This window comes from Chelonoidis abingdonii, chromosome 3 (genome assembly GCF_003597395.2).
Source record: "Chelonoidis abingdonii isolate Lonesome George chromosome 3, CheloAbing_2.0, whole genome shotgun sequence".
Lineage (NCBI taxonomy): Eukaryota > Metazoa > Chordata > Testudines > Testudinidae > Chelonoidis > Chelonoidis abingdonii.
Genome location: NC_133771.1, coordinates 48,505,810 through 48,527,440, shown reverse-complemented (window position 1 = coordinate 48,527,440; position 21,631 = coordinate 48,505,810). Strand labels below are relative to the sequence as shown.

Sequence of the window (21,631 nt, the reverse complement as noted above, 5' to 3'; positions counted from 1 at the left end):
CCAACGTGTTTATCCCACACCTGAGATCCCTGACGACAGATGCAGAGTCTCACCCCACTCCACCTATCACTCAACTGGGGGGTGGGTGTGTGTGGGTGGGTGGAGGGGGTGGGTATGTGTAGGAGAAATTGAATGAAAGGTCTTTGGATTTGAGGAATGAGAGACTGACAGCCTGCTGGAAGGGAATGGAGGAAGAGTCTGAAAGGACAGATTAGAACAAAAAGTAGTGGGATAGAGATGGTGATGATCTAGTGGTGATATTACAGAGAATGTGGCTCAGCTCTCTGATTTATCAGCTTTTCCATGGACTTTTGGTAAGTTTGCCCCACACATCATCATTTCTGGAATTCAGCTTCCCCTCACCCCAAACCTGAAAGCAACTATCAGAAATTATTCAGACACAAACCAAAACCTTGTTCTATGCACAAAATACCAGTCACTGTCAAGTCGCTTCCTACCTTTCTCAAAGCCTGCGAAATGTGGCAGGCTTTGGAACATACCATGGAGGTCAGCAGTTTCTGGATATTTTGGACCAAAGGAAGGAAGTCATTACATACTATGGGGCCTTTTTTGAAGAATGCTCTCCAGGCAGCTCCCTATCATTTCTACTGAGGGGGCTCCAGCTCACGAGACTTTGGTTTACATCTGCAGCACAGCAGCCAGGCATGGGGTGAGAAGCAGTCTCTATAGTAGGCTGCTTCCGAGCCATTTAGGACCCTACACATTAATCTCAACAATTTGCATTTCTCTTGGAAACCAACAGGCTGCCAGTGCAGATCCTGGAACACTGACATCACATGCTGCTGGCAAAATACCCTATATAATTATTGAGCTGCTGCATTTTTTTGGATCATTTTCTGTTTCTGGGTTGATTTAACACGTAGATCTAAACTTGAAGAGAGAAAGTCATGGATTATGATAGTCAGATCTGCAATTATAAGCAACAATTAGGATCTCCAGGGGAGATGAATATTTCCAAAAATGTCCTGAGATGGAGAAAGCTAGTAACAAATGACAAGCGTGCTCCCTCAGCTAAAAGAGCCGCTATCATTCATGCCACATTTGCTGGACGTTTCCCTCCTCCTATGAAACTCACTGCAGTTTTACCTGGATTGAGACAGCCAGCTCTCATCTCTGCCCCTCTGGCTAAGGAATTCAAGAGGAATGGCTGAATTGGAAAAGAGAGAACTGGAGTTGGTATCATCAACATACTGAAGACACCATGACCCTGCATACATAAGAGGGGGATGGTGTATTAATTTTGATGGAATGAATGGGCCCAAAGAGTCAAAGGTGTTAACTTGACCCTGCCACTGTCCAACATTAAACAATTTCAAACAAGATGCAGGGTTTGGTGTACAGACACCTCAGCCTGCTTAGTACCATGGCAAACATTAAATGTAAAGTGTTGAATAAGCTTTTATTTTAGCAGTGCCCCTTGTTCCCTCTTCCCTTTAGCTGCAGAGAATGTTCATAAGGAACACGAAACACTTCCACCTCTATCTGAGAGTTTTTGGTGTTAAAGATGGTAATAACTGTCCTTGTGGGGGAAAGGGAAGAAGTTAGTTGAGATGCGCTGAAGCTGTCATTGCTGTTGTTGCTAAAAGTGTCATCCTGATTTCCTGAAGACAAAATGAGACAGATGCACACAGAAAGGGAGAGAAAGGAACAGCAATGACGACAAGTGCAGCTTCTGTCTTTGGCACTGACTTATTTGTAGTCTTATTGCTAGAGGAACACAGGCACAGCACATGGTTTTAGCAGCACTCCAAGACTTGGCCAACTTATAACAGCATTGGGTTATTTAGGGCATTGCTTCTAGGCATCTTTTTGGTCACAGGATCAGAGCAGCGTTGCATGATATGCAGTCTTGGCCAACTAAGCTACACACTTACCAGCCAGAATGCAGAGAGGGAAAGGAAAGAGAAGAAATATGGTGGGGAATGAAATGGACACAGAAGCGGGAAGGATGACAAAATCCAGCATTCCAGGTGGCGGCTGGGATTTAGCTGGAGCCAGTGGAGGTCATGATGTCATCTGGGTCTCTCTCTTTGGCCTGGTCTAGGTAGGACATTTTTCAGAATTAGGACAATAAAGGCTCAACTGTGTTACAAGGGTCCCAGGAGATGATGGGGGTGGCAGCCATAATGGTAAAGCTTGCTCTTCCGGTTTACTTGTACTTCAGCCAATAGTTGCTATTAAACAGCTTATAATTCTCCCACCAAAGTCTTGTTTAGGACTCCAAAGGGAGTGATGGGTAGAATAGCCCATCCGCATATTATTTTGTCCAACAGTTAGGCCGAAATTTCCTACATTGCAACGTTGGTTTATTAATTATCAGTTCTACATTTGGCTTACACTGGCATGATTTTAATACACTCTCTGGGTTATATTACAAAACTTTTCTGTCTAGACCAGTGGTGGGCAACCTGCAGCCCATCAGAATAAGCTGATTGATTGTGGGCCATGAGACATTTTGCTGACATTGACCATCTGCAGGCACAGCCCCCCCACAATGGAAGCTGTGGGAAGCGACGGCCAGCACATCCCTCTGACTCACCACTTCCCGCAGCTCCCATTGGCCACTGGGAGCTGTGGGGGGGGGCGCATGCCTGTGGATGGGCAACATCAGCAAAATGTCTCACATCCCACAATCAGCTTATTGTGATGGGCTGCAGGTTGCCCACCGGTGGTCTAGACTAATCCAGTCTTTGAGACATCCTTTTGCACCTTTTCCATTAACATCAGGTTACTGTGATATCTTATGAATTGTTACACACATTTTACAATTTGAGTTCACAATTTGGGTAAATTTGTAGTTTCAATTACTACACTAGGACCAAGATGGAATCTTCAAAACATAACATCAGAGCCCTCATCAGTTAATGCCAAACTTTGCTTAAAGTAACCAATTACAATAATACATGAAAACACAATCTGATTACAATATAACAAACTGATCACAGGGATGGACAGCTTTTTAAAAAAAATTACAATCTTGAGAGATAATCTGATTTTATTTTAGTCTGACTTGAAGCTGTTAACCAAGTTTATTTTAGCTACGTCTTGGCAATCCTGGCATTACTTTGCTGAGTGTGAATGATGATATTATGGTGATTATATACAGTGTCAGAGTCTCAGTGCACAACTCACATGCACTATAAGTGCTGGAATTATTCCAGGGCCCACCAGAGTTGAGCCCTAGTAGTTCCTGTTGCAGTTAGTCCTGGCCACTTCCTGGAAGTTAGACTACCTGAAAGTAGCCCAAATTCCAACACTGCTCAGTGCAAGAGTAATCTGGAAGGACTGATTTGTACTTTTTGGATGCAATCATTTGTAATAGATCATGTTTTCCAAATAACGTTAGTAATGCTTCCAGGCCACAGTCCAAACTGCAGAATAAACTGCTTCCTATATTGCTGGCAGGTTTATAAATTCTGTAGCTGGATGCAATTTGAATCGTAACTCTGGGAGATTTCTGAGGAATTTATATAATGCAGACAATTGCCAAAGTCAGGATCCCAGGAAAATGGACCAATGGTCTATTCTGTGATTTCTGAAGTCCTTATAAATCTCTACCTTCCTTTGATCAATAAGAGTTATGTAAAGATAAACATTACAGGATGGGAACATTTGTTCCAATTGAGAACATTAACATGGCCAAGACACAGAATGCCTCTTATTGCGCATCCATCTGAACTTGTCTTCCAATTTATTTTGAACATTAGCAAGGCAGAGTAAGATGGAATGTAACAGTTTCTAAAAAAAAACGAAAACAAAAAACAAAAAAACCCCACAACACAGTAGTTTCAAGAACCACCATATAATTAAGAAAGAGCTTAAAGCATTGTGATATGCAGATATAGCCCTACTGCATATTAACATGCCAAGCTCTTTTCATTATATCCTGGCAGTATAATTCCATTCCTATGATCAATAACACACTTACCTCCCCACTGCTCATCACAAACTGTGAATAAGATAGTTTTGTTAGCTAATCCTGGGAACATACTGCTGCACTCCATAACAATAGCCTGAGGAATCATTATAATGCAGGACACAATCCAGATAACGATAATGCTATTCCTTGCCCTCTTGGCTGTGCTTTTAAACATCAAAGGGTGACAAATTGCATACCAGCGATCCAAAGCGATGCAGCTAAGCGTTAGTACAGACACAGAGACTGACACAGTCTAAGGAAACAAGGAAACATTGTGTAAACTTTTCTGCTTTTTTACCTTGAATACAATTTATATTTTCAATACCATCAGAAATCTATTTAGAGTTGATATCCCATGATCAGGGGCTGTTGAATTGTGATTCTTTCAAGAAAAACAAATACTTTTTTATATCACTTGTCACAAAATTCACACAGGCCTGAGTCTGCCAGCCTTACTCGTTTTCAGAAGTACATTAATCTGTGTGTAATCCCATTGGAATCAACATGACAACTCACAGACCATTCAGTTTGAATAAGTATGGCAGAATCAGGCCTCATAAGAATAAAGTCATCCATCCTATACTTTGAAAGCATTATTTGTAAAAGCGTATATTTTTGCAATATGAAAATAAAGCTTTAAACCCACTAGCTACATCTTACTTTGTAGGGGACATTATCTCGTTTGATGTGCTATGAACCTGTATCATTGTGTCTTCCCAGTTTTCACAAAGGCAATGGGAAATCACAGTCACATGAAAAAGAATCCATTTGCAGTTGATAAAAATAGGATCATTGGATTTTGCCACTGGCTACAAACAAATGCTCATTTTCTTCTGCTCAATACACTGGGTGACAGTTTCACATCCTTTCTGCATTCAGTGGTGTCTTCCAAACCAGCTGCAGGCCAACAGTTAAAGTACCAACAACAATCTCATGTAGCAGTGCTGTGCACTCTGAAATAAGTTGTGCAATTTTGATTCTATGCAGTGGAGCAGAGGGTAACACATATCCACAGATCAATTCATGGTACTATTATACATGACCAATACTATGGCCCGTGCTGCGCCCTTTGGAATATTTTGTGCACGGGGGGGCTTGATTCTGACCTCAGTTACACCCCTGTAAACCCAATTTTCCATTGAGTTACTTTGGATTTACACCAGTGAAAAGGTCCAAAGGTTTACCATACTGGAATGCCCCGTTGGCCCATTTAGTCTGATAAGAGAAAAGGAAGGCATAGTTGTTAATCACTTCACTGAAAAGGGCCTCAGAACTGATTTAACCTAATAATTATGAATGGCAATAACTGATGCTTAACTGGGAGAGTATGAGCAACTTCTGCTGCCCGTGGGAACATTTGGCTATTTCTACATAGCACTTAGCAAGGCGTATGGAATTCTGAACCCCACTTTCTAAGTGCAGAGGGACAGATGGTCTGTCACCCGGCACCGTGGGCAGTCATTATATCCATGCAAAGCGGGCACGAAACATTACTGTTCTGATATTTTAATGTTTTATGTCCACTTTGCATTGATGTAAACGACTACACCAGGTGAAGAGTATCACAGATTCTGTCCCAGTGTGTTTATTGCCTAAGAGAAAAAATCCTGAAAATAATACTTATTCAGTAAATAATTTTATTTAATGTTACGTAGTTGGACATTGGAACTGAAGTAGCCCTTAAATCACAATGCCAATTCCCTCCATTAGGAAGTCCCAATTAAGCAGATTCTACTGTACTGTTCCTTTTTGACAACAACAGTAGTATGGAGAACAATACCTGTAAATAAGGGATCACCTTGCAGAGGGTCTGCCCAAAAAACCAAGTTTCTGTGATATCCACTACTAATGTGGCTGGAAGACAAGTGATTGTGACAAGAACATCAGCCAGGGAGAGGTTTACTATGAAGTAGTTGGTAACTGTCCGCATGTGATGGTTCTTCCACACTGCAATACAAACTGAATTTGCAAAGAAGGATTAGTACATTTGAAACAATATGTGGAAGGAACACTTCAATGAGACAACACTTTACAGAAGCAACTAAAGTAATCGGAGGATGAAGAAACGTTTTCTGAAGGTTTTAAAAATGTAGTATAATGTAAATATGTAGGGACAATTAATTTTCTTTTATAGTGAACAGCCTGGAAGCATGGAGAAATAGCTAGAAACAAGGAGGAGCCAAAGTCATGTGACCAATCAATTCTCCACAGACTACAGTTTAGGAATTGTTGGTTTGATGTGTAGATCAGTTTATTTTATTTATGTTATTACAGGCACAACAAAATGCAGTAAATTTTATAGAGTATAAGGTTTCCAGAAATTAGTTTGTTTTTCCTATTGATCCGAATTGTAAAGCTTTATAAACCAGGTAAAACACTCTGACTACATCTGAGTGCAGTAAATCAATAAATCAGTAAAACTAGTGAAGTAAAAATTGAGGTTGTGGAAACCAACTTGAGAAAAAACAGCTTTGTGTAATAACCTAGGACATAAAACCTTAAGACACTTGAGAGAGCAAAAATATTCAGAAACCCAGTCTTAAAAGAGGGAATGGAAATCTTTTTAAAACTGACTCCTACAGTCCCCCAATCTACCACCTCAACAATTTAACCACCACAGCAAATTAATCCTTTGTACACAGAATGTTCTTCTGTCTTGAGCAGAGATGGGTCATGTCTTCAAATCTCAAGCTGGATCCAAACTTTCCTTAATTTCAGGGATTCAGTGTTTGGCCCAATTTAGATATATTAACTAGATGAGAAGTGCAGACCTGAATCTCAACTCTCCCAATCATCAAAGTATGATTTCAGAATTTTAGTCTGAAGACAGGTCTGGTCCTGAGCTCACTAAAACACAGTCTTGAGTGAGAATATTTCTTATTCTGGTGATTTAAATTACAAAACTGTTTTTAACCCTACTATTTTTACTTGATACATACTACCAATGTATTTGTGGTATCTGTAGCTGGTAACCAGGAAAATTATGGCAGAGGAAATGCAACAGGTTACAGGGGAGATGCACACTATGCTCTCTCATGAGCCTTATTCACACTAAAGAAATGATGTAAATTTAGAAGATTGTTGCTGACACCACTTTATATTAACTGGTGTTAACACCGAGGCTCAAGGTATCTAGGTCAGTGGTTCTCAATCAGGAATCTGGGGCCTCCTGAAGAGCTGCAAGTAGGTTTCAGAGGGTCCTCCAGCATGGCCAGCATTAGATTATTGGGGCCCAGGGCAGAAAGCCAAAGTCCCATCGGATGGGGCTGAAGCCTGGGCCTCTGAGCCCTGCCACCCAGGACTGAAGCCAAACCCTGAGCAACATAGCTTCACAGGGGGCCCTGTGGCATGGGGTACTAGGCAATTGCCCTGCTTATCCCCTAATGCCGGCCCTGATTTTTATATGCAGAAAAGCCATTGTTGTGGCACAGGTGGACCATGGAGTTTTTATAGCATGTTGGGGGTTGCTCTGAAAGAAAAAGATTGTGAACCTCTGCTCCAGGCTATGTGAATTTTACTTTTGTCTTGTTATTTTCCTTAAACAAAAATAGACTTAACCCAGCAAAGTGGGGAGAAATTGTATTCTACAAGGACTGAACTTCTGACAAATTGGTTAGTAGTTGTTTGTTCGTCCATCTTGTCTTTTTAACCTGTAAGTTCTTTGGACAAAGATCCTCTTCCTTTCTATGTATGTGTGGTGTCTAGTCTGATGGGACCCTGACTGGGGCCTTCTGGTGTTACCATAATAATTAACAAGATCCCCAGCAACCTACCCTTTTAAGTGTGCAAGGGAAACTAGTATGTCTGACAGGAGGTTGTAATGAAAAGCCTCTGGAAAATATATCTCACATCTACATAGTAATACACTAAACTGGTGTCTGTCCTCCTAAATGCTGTCATTGCCCACCTGCTCAAGTGTATGATGATGTTCTCTGTTAGACGTACCTTAGAGAAAAGCAAGTCTGGACACACAAACCCTCCAGGATTTCGCTTGTGAGAGTTACATTAACTGGACCCTGCTATTTGGAGGGAAAGACACTAGACTGATCCCAGCACATTAATCTGAGCACTGGCATTCTAGATTACTTCTTACTGAATCTGACTGCTTTAATAAGTGTATCAGGTACATTGCCTCCCCACCCCCCTCCACATTCTTGGTATCTGCCATGCCCAAGGTCTTCAGGGAGTGCTGGGTAGAGTCTCCAACCATCTTGCAGCTTCAGTGGGGCTACCATGAAAGAGCCTCTGCCCTACAGCCCAACAAGTATTTGTCTGGGTATGCGAAAAGGAACATCAGTATGCCACTGAATAGGCTCTAAAAAAATAGATAGGGGAACTTCTTCCCACTTCCACTGCAGCCTGACCTACAAGGAGGCTGGGACACGTAGCACTCATATAATCCTCAAAGTAGTATACTAGGGAAGTGAAGCCCTTGGAAACTCCAAAGCTAGAATGGTATGAATTAGGTAATGCTATCTGACCTTACTGCAGTGTACAGCTGGCTGTGCAGCTGAGAAAGGATGTCTTTGTCACCCCTCCCAACTGGGGAGTGGGGTGGGGAAAGCAGTGGCTTCTGTCCCATTCTCTTCCAACTCCAGAATCCTCGGGATCTTATTCTGTAGACTAGCAACCCCAAAGTACAAGACAGGCAAAGTGGCCATCCGGCCTCCCTGAAGACCCTGGGAAAGGAATCTCTAGGTAGGGGCACAGAGCACTGAGCCACATAGTATGAAGATGAAAGGTATATGGGGCCTGTAGATGAGTGAAGATTTGGAAGGGTCCTGTTTGGGGAGACGAGGGCACCAGCTATACAATAAGAATCCATCCAACTCTACCAAACTCGTTTGGACTTTGGCTGATGATCAGGGATCATACTTGCCATGGAAAAAATGTAGAATTTGAATTTTTTCAGAGAATTTCATTTTTATATTTTGTGAAACAATAAAAAACATGTATTAACTAAATTTTACTGGAATTTACATTTATTGAATGGGCCCAACCTCCTCCTCTTGAGGTGGATTTTTGAATGTGCTTTAAATTTACAGTGGAGCTCCCTTTATTCAATCAAATTAGGACCAGGGTCAGATTGGCTAATCAAAATTGGGATAATCAGAAGAATTGGCAAAAAGATTTCTCTCTCTTATTTTAAGATGGGGAAGAGGGCTCAGGCGGTCAGCCCCAGCAGCCCGGGGCTGACTGCTGGAGCCCCAGCAACTGTGAGTATCTGCACAGCAGGTGGTTTGGTTAATATGGAAAGCAGGATAACGGAGGCTCAGATAAATGGGGTTCTACTGTATATCAATAAAACATTTTCTTCAACTTATACCTGTGCTACTTATCCTGTGGCTAGGGAAACGAAACTTAAGCATTTCATTTTAATTGCAGAAAAACATGGATTTTTATGGAATTTTTTAGTCAGAGAATTTTGGGGTTTTTTATCATGCAAAACTAGGATCCCTGATGATGATTGAAACAATAAAAGGATCCCTGAACAAACCATGATTTAATATTATATACAAGCCTTTCAAACAGCCCTAGACATATTGCAGTGCAAAAGAAAAAAGTTGGGAGAGACAGAGAAAGTGGAGAGGGAAGAGTTTCAGATGGGGAAAAAGATGAGAGAAGAGATTTAAAAAGGAGAGAAAAAAAGGTAAGGAAAGGAATAAGTGAGAGAAGTTCCCTTTGAAACCACAATCCTAGCCAATCTGTAAACATCTCACTGCTACTCCACTTAAATCTCCCGTGCAATTTTTTTTGTGCTCTGCTTTAGTTTGGATTTTACAAAAACGAAACAAGATCTAAAAGGAACTCAATTCAAAGTGACTGCTGTTCTTATCTTTGCCACATAGTGTCAGTAAAAGCTTGGAAACTAAATGAGTTACCATGCTGTGCCCTGTTTAGAACAGTGCTTCTCAAGCTACCTGATGTGGAGGACTGGCAATTTTTTCTTCCCCAATGTTTCAGGGATCGGTGCCATATTATCCTATTCGACTCTCTAACGAGGAAATTCGCTGTGGACTGGCAGCCGATGGCTCGCGGACCAGCACCGGTCCAAGGCCCACCACTTTGAGAAGCAGTGGTTTAGAAGATGTCTTGTAGCTCTATCAAATGAATCCATTGTAAGACTGTTTCTAAGAGGGTTGATTGCACTGAGTTTGAAGTTTGGTGAGGAGATACATTATGGATTCCAGGCATTATTCACACAGAATGCAAAAAACGTCACTCTCTTCAAGGAGAGCACAATGAAGGGAAATAGGTTACTTGGGAAGAATGCAAATTTTGACAGAAAATATTTATGAGTGCAGTGAAAATGGCTTACAGGGAAATCTCACGAGGGATTTGAGTAGAATTTACAAGTGTACAACAAATCCTTACCAAAGATTAAATTTAAGATAGACAGCCTGAAGTCCATATTGTGTGAGTAAAAAAGGCTTCAGATGCTTCATTACATTCTATTACAAAACCTCAGATGTAGAACACAGGATCTAAAAGCTCCACTATACTGTCACAACAAGAGATGTGCTCCCAGCAATTTTAAATGTCCTGGGATATTTTAATTATGGTTGTGCAATGCTACATACTTGATCACTGTAGCACATCGCATATGAAGTTGAATTTGAAAACAACATGAAGACTCCAGGGTAATGCAAAATGCAGCTGACTAACTCCTCCAAGGTTTAGACGGCTATCAGTACACAGAGTATAGGCTATAGTCCCTCCACTGACTTCTACGATGCTTCTGCTGTTAGCGTGTGATCTAGACACTAATCCTAAACCAGTTCAGTAACACTTCAGAAGGGTCCAGCTAACCTCTCACTCAATGTGTTTCCTTCCATTTTGACCTCTAAACCCAAATAAAACTGTTGGTGTCACTAGGCATAAATCTAGGTAGCTCGGGAGGGCGGAAGATCACGAGTGCCGATGAAGACCTCCTGCTCAGGCCTCAATGAACCATTGTTCCTCCATGTTAAACACTTTGTGTAACCTAGTGTAACCTAATGTACTAATAGCTGCAAAAATGTAGTGTTAGCAGTTAGTTTTCAGTTGTAATAGTCAGTTTTCTGCTGTAATACATTGAAGCTAGGCTAAAGCACGCTCAAGGCCGTTTTAAGATACTGTATATATGTCTCAGCAGCGGAGAGGGGGAAGGAAGGGGGAAGACAAAAAGATTGAGTGAGAAAAGATACTGCAGCTGGATGGGAAAGGAGGGGGGAATAAAAAATCAGCTAGTCAGCAAGAAAGTTTTTGTAGTAAACAACTGGGATATAAAAGGAAGAAACTGCTTGTTTTAGGTGTGCAGGATTTGAGATTGCATTCTCCCTCGCACCTTATTTGAGCTCAAATAAACTTGTGTTTTGCTTCTCCACCCTGGTGTGTTCATTGGTGCTACACATTCCGGGCCACGAACCGCTGTTGCTTAGCCTCTGGCACTTTGTGCCAGCAACAAAACCATAACTGCTTTGGCATATTTTTACCATAATTGCCACAGTTTATATAATGAAAGGTGCAATGCTAAGTTATTTTGTTGACCGATGCTATGTACAAATCTGGATACATACAAGAAAATAATAATTCTCTCTCTTTATCACATGCTTCCTTTACTTCCTCCTATCCAATTTATTCAGTGACATCACAATTCACTGGTTGAGATGTTACAATAAACTCCCATGGAAGAGATTCTGATATGGCATCTCCAGATGTATCAGTTAGGAAGAAAAGAGGAAAAGCTTCAGTTTTACACATGTACATTTTGATAATCAGCAGCAACGGGATAAATATATTCTGTCAGAGGAAAAATGCTTTTTCTGATACATTACCACCATACCACTTTGTGGTGCTCTACTCTAGGGGCCCCTCGTAAGTTTCATGGCTTAGTAATTTTCTAACTCAACCTTATTCAGCTTGTGAGATCTAACAAATCACGTCACAAGGTGGCATGGCTGCAGTCTAGGCAATGCTTAATTAAAAAACAACCACAAGCTTTAACAATGGTCACACTTACCTGGTCATCTACTGTAGTAACTAAATAACACTAAGTCAATATTTGCAGGATATAGAGAACACTGCTAATACCAAAGTAATATTACCTAGGAAAGATTATTTGGAAAGATTGTATCATTACCTAAAATGATTTTAAGTGTTCTTAGTGTGCGTCTCTCATACATATATGATTTTACCACCTTTGATAACTATAGTATGATTTTTCAGATTCTTACCCAACTCTATATAATTGTGTGCAAATATTTACATAAAAACAGCTCAGCAAAAATCAGGATACATTTTTTAAAAAGTCTATAATATTGTGCTCATTATACACTGGGGGCATAATTATAGGTGCAAATGATTGTTTTTAGACAGCACAAGTTAGTTAGCTGCCTAAATGATACTAAGTGTTTCTGAAATTGATTACAAAAACAAAATGAGATTTTGGATTGAGGCTCCTTTCTTAGTTCCACCTATGTCTATTTAACTAAAAGAGTATTCAAAAGGCAGTTAATTAGTGGGTTGTTTTAAGGAAAGAACTCTTTCCATTCATTGTAATAAGAATCAGTGACTATGAAGTGCTTCTTGCTGATACAAAAGGAAAAACTAGCATTCAATCGAGAACCATAGCTCAAAATGCAAAACAGACCAAAGCCATGTTTATTCACAAACATTTGGTGAACCATAGAAATTATAAGTGTTTGCATTTCCTGATGTGGGTTGGGATGATAGCAGAATGTCACTCTCGCAGTTTAGCAAAACAAGTTTAATCAAGAAGCACTAGAAATACCGCAAGAAAGTCTTCTTCAATGAGATTTCCATATGAAAAATTTGGTAGGTTTACTACCAAATTTTCTATGCTCAGCCAAAGTGAACATCCAGATTTTGAGGTATGGTCATCATCATCTTTAGGTTAACTTTGCAAAATGTCTCCCCCCCCCAATGAAATCAATATACAGAAAGTGCTGCAATGTAAAGAACATTCATGTTCCTGTAGTAGAATGTATTAAGATGGGCAGAGGGGAGAAGAGAGAGGAAGAAAGTGTGCACATGAGACATACCCACACATTACCCAAGCTTTAAAATGCTCTTATATTCTCTTCTAAAAATAATTTCTATGGCCTTTTCATCCCATACAGTGACACAATAGGAAAAAAACGCAGGAGAGAAAGTGTTCTTCTCAACCTCTGAAGATAGGAAAAGCAGCAATGGACTTTAATTGCAGCAAGAGAGGTTAAGGTTGGACATTAGGAAAAACTTCCTAATTGTCAGGATGGTTAAGCACTGGAATAAATTGCCTAGGGAGGTTGTGGAATCTGCATCATTGGAGATTTTTAAGAGAAAGTTAGACAAACACCTGTCAGGAATGGTCTCTATAATACTTAGTCCTGCCATGAGTGCAGGGGACTGGACTAGATGACCTCTCGAAGTCCCTTCCAGTCCTATGACTCTATGTCTTAAGATGCAAAGTGTTATGAAGTACAACAAAAATTGTGTGATGTTATGCTGCAGGGGACCATGACAACATGCAGAAGCAGTTGTATCTGGACTATAACACAACAAAAGTGGACTTGATGCTGGAAATAAGAGAGGTGTGGTCAGGGCCAAACTCCCTGTGATGCATGCTTTCATGCAAGCCAGGAAAGAGAGCAAAGGATCACAAGTCACAGGGAACCAATGAAACTCTAACCTGTCCCTTCTTTCCCAGTGCATTGTGAGGCTGTCTGCACAGATAAAATGCTGCTGTGGTAACATCTGGCTCATGTTTTAAAGGCTAGAAACTTTAAAAAAAAATGAAAATTTAGATACTAGACAATTCTATGGCAAGGGACAGACTATACAGAAAGTTTGTGGCCACAGAATTGCAATATACAGAGGGGCGTTGGTCATGGTTAAAGATATTTGGCCCAAGTCTGATCCTTAATGATAGAAAAATTTGTTGAAGTGAATTGTATTAGGTACCTGTGATGGGGTGTCCACCCCACACAAGCCCTGCACTTGGAGGAAAGCCAGAGAGTGCTAAGGCCTAATAGTTCATGAAGTCCAGCTGGGAGAGGAGCTGGACGGGGTTCATAAAGAGTGTAGGTTGGCCGTAGAGGGGACTGCAGTGAAGTGACCCTGACTTCACACTCCCTGATACAAGGAGGGAGAGTTGGAGCCTGAAAAAGACAAGACAGGAAGCAGTTAGGTCTGAGAGGGACAGACCTGAACTGCGGGTTTGGATTGGAACCCAGTGTAGAGGGTAGGATCCGGTTCCCCTAGCAGCTGCTGTGGGAGTGGCACAGTCAGCACAATGGAGATGGAGACTGCTTGAAAACTTTGAGGAAGGAGACTTTGAAGAGACCGGGAAGGGGAAGAGGATTGTGACTTGGTTGGAGGTTTAAGCCATGAAGGAGAGTTGCTGCAGCTCTGGACTAGCAGGAGAGCGGCTGCAGAACAAGTGCCTGGGGCAACAGGCTGATGACCACCAGAGAGGGCACAAAGAGTGGCAAGCTAATTCCCCAGGTGAGCCACAACGAGGCTCCATGGGGCAATGAGTAGCAGACCCCTTGACAGCTCCCCACCTTCACTTGTCAGACAAGCCACTGCTCACAATAAAAGGGAGGGTGGAGTAAGAATATACTAGGTAGCTTCACCATAGGACCAAATCTGTTGCACTGAAAATAAGCAGCCGCTGCTTTGTTCAATTTTCCTTGCCCCTCCTACACATGTGCATACACAAAGGGCAATAATAACCAGTGTACACAAGTGTTTGATATGGGATTCACCATACTAGCCAAATGAATGCACTACAGCAGGAGCCTCACCCTCTAGCACCAGGAAATCCAGTTGGATGTCTACACAGCAAAGTAAGTGCAGGCTTGAGCCTGGACTCAAGCCAATCCCCCTTGAGTCTACACTCTAATTGTGTTAACCTAAGGCTTGAACCTAGGGTTCCAGACTAGCAGGGTTCAAGACCATGTTAAGCTGGGACCTAAGGTTTGAGCCCTATTGCTTTCTTGTGTGCCACACGACCCCAGCTTGATTAAGGTCCTGAAAGTCTTGTAGCCCAGAATTCCTTGGGGCAACTTCTTTAGTCCTCACTATGCTAACAATCTGTGGTGCAGACTGTTGCACTCTATCGCAAACAGCAGCAGCTCAGCTCAGCGTTAGCCCACTGACTGCTGAACAAAGGTCTGCAAGCACACTCTCGGAGATCCTGCATGGTTTTCAACTGAGACCAATCAGAAAAAACTTTTTGGAAAGAGCTGCTTCCTGGTCACAAGAGCACAGCCTGATTTTGGTGCATGCTGTGAGGTGCCAGAGAGTAGAGCCGGAACTAAGCAGCTGCCCTGCAGGGAGGGGGAGCAGTAGGGCTCCTAGCTCAGCATGGCCATACAAGGGTGGCCCCAGGGCCTGCGCTTCCATTTAGGTGACTCAGGCAATCGCCTAGGGCGCCAGAATTATTGGGGGGCAGCATTTTGCCGAGAGGTGGGTGGCAGGAGGCTCCGGTTGACCTGCCGCAGGAACGCCTGCGGCAGGTCCACCAGAGCCACAGGAGCAGCACGCAGGACGGCGAAATGGCTGTGCGCCTAGGGCGCCAAAAACACTGGTGCCGGTCCTGGGTGGCCCCCCAGCACACCAACTGCTCCTCCTCTCTGAAAGGCAGCCACTTGGTCTCCACTCTGCTTTCTGGCCCCCCTGTCTTCCCTGGGGCTGCATGTGCAGAGGTGCCAGGGCAGCATGCAATGTCATAGCGACAAGTGGGAACCATCCCCAAAGCCTCCCCACAGCCTCCTGTGGTGTCAGCTACAGGTCCTCCTTACTGCTATACAGAGCTTCCCCAGATCATGGAATGAAGCTGACAGGCTCCCAGCTTCCAGGATGTTGGGGATCATCCCTCTCCTGGCCATGCTGAGCCAAGAGCTCTGCCACTTGCCCTCCCTTCACAGCAGCCACTTGATCCCCACTCCAATCTGTGTCCCTTGCTCCTGGGCTGCCTGGGACTGTGTATGCAGAGGTGCCTGGGCAAAACTTCCCCACAGACCCTGGGGATCCCTTATCCCTTCCTGCAACAGTGCAGGGATAAGGGTCTTTCGGGGGTGGAGTACACTGCACCCCAAGCTCTGGGGATGCACTTTACTGCTCTGCACACAGTAACAGCCAAGCTGGGGAGTGTGTGTTTTTCCTCTAAAACTTACCTCTTATGTCACACTTCAAAACAGACAACAAAAAAACCCCAGCCAAACAAAAACTCCTTCACTGAACGTCCCATTTTAAAAAAGGAGAATTGCAAAAGGTTCAAGGCTGTCAAACTATTAAAATGGAGACTAATGTCCTGAGAACATGTGCACAAGGGCATCTTTCTACCAATGCGACTAAGCCTAGAAGTGGAGAGCCCAATTCTCAGATTAGATCAGTGGCGATCAGAGCGAACAGCGAACTGTGGCCACTGGGAGCTGTGGGCAACCATGCCTGCTGATGGTCAATGTAAACACTGTCACGTGGCCTGCCAGCGGATTACCCTGGCAGGCCATGTGCGGCCCACAGGTCGCAGGTTACCTACCACTGGATTAGATGGGAGTCCAGTGTAAAGCCTTCTCAAACCACAGTCATTCCACTGAGACTGCCACCAGTAGAGCTAATCATGTTCCCCTTATGGACACCTGAGTCCCATCAATAGCACTGTCACTGTCAGGAAGCAGGTGGACAGCAGAGTTTTCCCCTCAGTGCACCATGTTCCTAGGGGTAGGGTGTAAACATTGGTGGGAGGCGCTGGGCACTTTGGGATATGTTTACTTTGACTTAGGACTGCGCACGGCAGTGTGGATGCCAGAGCCCTACATTTGAGCATGGGTCAGAAGATCCTTTACCTAGGATTAATATGCAATGTAGATACTCAAGCCCAGAGTTCCTGACACAGATCAGCTGACTCAAGTCCCACTAACCTGAGGCTGTGTAGACATACGGCTAGTCATGACTTATCCATGAACTTAAAGTTGATGAAACGTGTACTCCAATTTATGTATGCAAAGAAGTACAAATAATTAAAAAAGAAAGGCATGTTTAAGTAAAGGTACCCAAAAATACCTTGGGGCAGTAACAACAAGATTATTATATCTAGAGCTGGTGCCAGAGTCAGATATTACAAAAGCACATTTTACAAAACTTGACCATCTCATCCAAAGCAATATAAAAGAAATACTGTGTGCTAATTAAACAGGGCATCCTCACAGCCAAATGACACACAGATATTTGCAGATTCACTGATTCCAAGGCCAGAAGGTACCACTGTAATCATCTAGTGCAGGGGTAGACAACCTATGGCACACGTGCTGAAGGCGGCATGTGAGCTGATTTTCAGTTGGACTCACACTGCCCGAGTCCTGGCCACCAGTCTGGAGGGCTCTGCATTTTAATTTAATCTTAAATAAAGCTTCTTAAACATTTAAAAAACCTTATTTACTTTACATACAACAATAGTTTAGTTATATATTATAGACTTTTAGAAAGACCTTCTAAAACATTAAAATGTATTACTGGAACCCGAAACCTTAAATCAGGGTGAATAAATGAAGACTCGGCACACCACTTCTGAAAGGTTGCTGACCCTGATCTAGTGTGACCTACTGTATAACACACACCAGAGAACTTCCCCAAAATAATTCCTAGAGCAGATATTTTATAAAGTTATCCAACCTAGATTTAAAAACATTCAGTGATGGAGAATCCACAACCCATGTGTAGAGGTGCAGACTCACCCCTGCGGCGCCTCCTGCTGGTGACTTCTGGGAATTGGCTTGTTCCAGCTCCGGAGCACCGTCTGCAGGCCAGTGATCCACCTGTCCTCTGGCCCCCGTGTCCCTCCCAGACCCAGTGCCCTTGTACCCAAGGTGCTGCCCCCTGGCAGTAACTCCTACAGATCTGGGTCTCCCCCTCCCCAGGGAACCCCCAACCCATTATCTCAACCTCACCTCAGTATCAGGATACTACCAGTCATCATCTAGCCCCACACCCTGGGGTAGACTGCAGTATCAGCCTACTCATCACTGGCAAGGAAGGTTTGGACCTGCTGCCTTGGCCTATCCCTGGGCTGCCTTCTGCAACCCCCAGTACCTGTTGGCCTTTTGCTAGGCCACAGCCTAGGGTTTTCCAGGCTGGAGCTCCCCAGCGCTGCTCCACTCAGGTACCCTGTCTCCAGCTTCCTACAGGCAGAGGAAGACTCTCTCTCTGCCCCTGGCTTCTCTGCCTTTATAGGGCCAGCTGAGCCTGTTTGGGGCATGGCCCCAGCTGCAACCACTTCCTAAAAGCTGCTTTCTCCAGCTACAGCCCCCTCCCAGGGCTGTTTTTAACCCTTCAGGGCAGGAGCAGGGTAACCACCCTGCTACACCATAGTAAACTGTTTCAATGGTTAATTACTTTGTCTCTTAAAAATGTATACCTTATTTTCAGCCTGAATTTGTGTAGCTTCTACTTCAGTCATTGGATCAGGTTAGACCTTTCTCTATTAGCTTGACAAGCCCATTATTAAATATTTGTTCCCTCTGTGGGTGCTTATAGACTAATCAAGTCACTTCTTAATCTTCTCTTTGTTATGCAAAATAGATTGAGCTCCTCGAGTCTATCACAGTAAAACATGTTTTCTAATCTTTTAATCATTCCCATGACTCTTCTCTAAACCCTTTCCCGTTTGAATTGTGGAACACTAGAACTGGAAAAAGTATCCCAGTAGCTATCACACCAGTGCCAAATACAGAGGTAAATAGATCTCTCTAGTCCTCCTCAAGATTCCCCTGTTTTTGCATTCTAAGATCACATTTGCTCTTTTGGCCACAGCATCACACTGAGAGCTCATTATCCACCACAACCCTTAATTTTTTCTTTCAGAGTCCCTGCTTCCAAGGTATAGCCTCCCCAACCTGCATGTGTGGCTTATAGTCTTTGAAGTCCAGTGGCACCTTAAAGATTAACAGATTTATTTGGACATAAGCTTTGAGGGTAAAAAACCCACCACTTCAAATTACATATATAGGCAGAAATATATATTGGCACATGAAGAGAAGGGAGTTACCTTACAAGGGGAGAACGTGGGACCCCCTGGTCAGCCTCCTTCTCCTCCTGGCTAAAATGGCCATCTACGCAACCAGGGAGAGGAGGTTGGCCGATGGAGACTCCAGTGACTGTGGGGCTTGTTTCCGATCCTTAGTCCGTTCATGTATCTGGGTGGAGTTCCTCTGGGCAGCGTCCACTGGCTCCCTTGACGCCTTCGAGGAGCAGTGGGCGCTGTCCGGGGTTCTCTGCTCGGTGTCCCCATCAGGCTCCCTTCTTATGACCCTTTGACCACACGCCTGCCCTGTTCTTTTATTAGTTGTCCCCTGGAATCAGTTGGGTTTTGAGGTCCTGTAGATCCTCCTTTTAGGCTTGGGGGGGATCTGTTAGCATGGGCGGGCTTCTGCCAGCCCAGTTCCCAGAAACCCAATAGGTACAATGACAAACTTGTCATAAAATAATCCCACATAATTTAAGAAATGCTTTCTATCCCATTCAGACTGTTCAACAAAATTAACAGCCAAATGGTTCAAATTAAACATATGCTCTGAATACTCCTACTGTGCTGTACTGTACATCTCTGCAGTGAAATGTCATTACATGCCACTGGAAGGCATTGTCACAAATTTGCATTATTTTTATCTTCCCTATAAATTATAACAATACTCTCCCACTCTAAAATTAAATATTTTTAATTGCTACCTAGAATTTACGTTAATCTGTAGACAGGCCCTGATGTTTTCAAGATATTCTTCCCTGGTGAAAAGGTTAACTTGTCGTAATTTAACAGTCGTATAAAGCTCTCTCATTATGAGGTTTGGATAATTTTAATTAATAATAAACTATCACCATTTTTTAATTAAAAAAAAGTGGAGAACCAATGTTGAAGGCCAATTCAGTCAGGGTGGATGTGGTCCACTCTCAATAATTGATGAAGAGGTGTCAATACCAAGAGAGGAAAATTGCTTTTGTAGTGAAATAGCCACTCTCAGTCCCTATTCAATTCATTTGATGGTGTAAAGTTATCAAATGAATTGTAGCTCTGAAGTTTCTCTTTGAAGCCTGTTTTTGAAGGTTTTTTTGGTTGAAGAATGGCTACTTTTAAAGCTGTTATTGAATGCCCAGGGAGCCTGAAGTGTTCTCCTAATGGCTTTTGTATGTTACCATTCCTGGTGTCTGATTTGTGTCCATTTATCCTTTCATGTAAAAACCGTCCAGTTTGCTTATGCTTATGAATATGATGTAATTGGAATGTGCTTTATGTAAAAGGTCTCTTGTAAGGTATCATTACAAAGCTCATAATCTACTGAGTGTGTTCATCCTATTTGTTTGCATGTATTATTTCTATGTCTGGAGTTAGGAGAATAAGATATAAACTTGTATTACTAATGTAAACATATTATGTGGAAGCCATTAAGGGTGCTTCAGAATCAATAAACTATAAATGGCTCTGTTTGCAAACCTTCCTGTGTACATATGGGCCAGACCAGGAAGAATGGAGCCTGGGGTCTCACAGGACATGTGGCCATATCACCTGATACTGGAATCCATCTTAATTCTCATATGTTTCCATTCAGAGCAAGTGGTGGGTGCCAAGCACAGACAAAGGACTCCCACCTTGTGCAAAATCTATAAAAAGTGGGTGAAGCAGGACAAATGGTCTGCCAGTCATGAGAAAACCCCTGATTATCACCTGATATGTCTGCTGGAACTAACAAGGACAGTACCAGGGGAAAGGATTGGGCCTAGACGTGGAAGGAGTGTAGTCTGTAAAAGAAGCTTATTAGAACATTGCTGAGGGTGAGATATTACCTGTATTCAGTTTCTTAATGTATTAGGCTTAAACTTGCATATTTTTGTTTTATTTTGCTTGATGCCTTAGTTTGTTCTGTCTGTTATTACCTGAAACCACTTACATTCTACTTTTTATACTTAATAAAATCACTTGTTTATTAATAAACCCAGAGTAAATGATTAAACCTGAGGGAGCTAACAGCTGTGCATCAGTGTTATAGGGGGCAGACAGTTTATGAATTTACCCTGTATAAACTTTATACGGATAAAAAGGATTTCTTTGGGGTTTAGATACCATTGGGAACTGGGTGTCTGGGTGCTGGAGACAGGTAACCTGCTGAGCTGTTTTCAGTTTAGTCTGCAGCTTTGGAGGCGTGGACCAGACCTGGGTCTGTGTTGCAGCAGGCTAGTGTGTCTGGTTCAACAAGGCAGGGTTCTGGAAGTCCCAAGCTGGCAGGGGAAACTGGCTCAGAGGTAATTTCAGCACATCAGGTGACAGTCCCAAGGGTTTCTGTGACCGAACTCATCACAGTGTGTTTTTATGGATTTTTAAAAAGAAACAGACAATGAAAAGTACAAAAAGGTAAATATCTTACGGCCTGTATATGTCTCCAAATACTGCATGTTTCACAGGCTCTCTGACTGAATTATGCAATTACACAATTTCACAACTTGTCAAAGATGAAAAAACCAGATATTAAAAAAGCAGACCATGCTTTATAGACACAACATATTACAGTAGGGGGCAACAGTAGTAAAATAGGAGAAGAAATACATGAATAGGCAGAGGAAGTAAAGAGGGGACTGCAGGGAAGGGAAGAGGAGGGTGTAGGTAGAATTGAGGTCCAGCATCTTATGAATCATTTCAAATTTTTTTTCCAAAAA

The 21,631-nt window shown here is 42.7% G+C and overlaps 1 protein-coding gene across 1 annotated transcript in view; it reads right to left on the bottom strand.

Moving 5' to 3' along the window:
• HCRTR2 (hypocretin receptor 2) overlaps positions 1–21,631 on the bottom strand; it is a 60,848-nt gene that overhangs the window by 18,420 nt on the left and 20,797 nt on the right. The window contains exons 3-4 of the mRNA XM_032771119.2: positions 5,721–5,899; positions 3,950–4,193 (exon numbers count right to left, since the gene is read on the bottom strand). Of these exons, the coding sequence (XP_032627010.1) occupies positions 3,950–4,193; positions 5,721–5,899 (423 nt within the window). The remainder of the gene's footprint in view (positions 1–3,949; positions 4,194–5,720; positions 5,900–21,631) is intronic.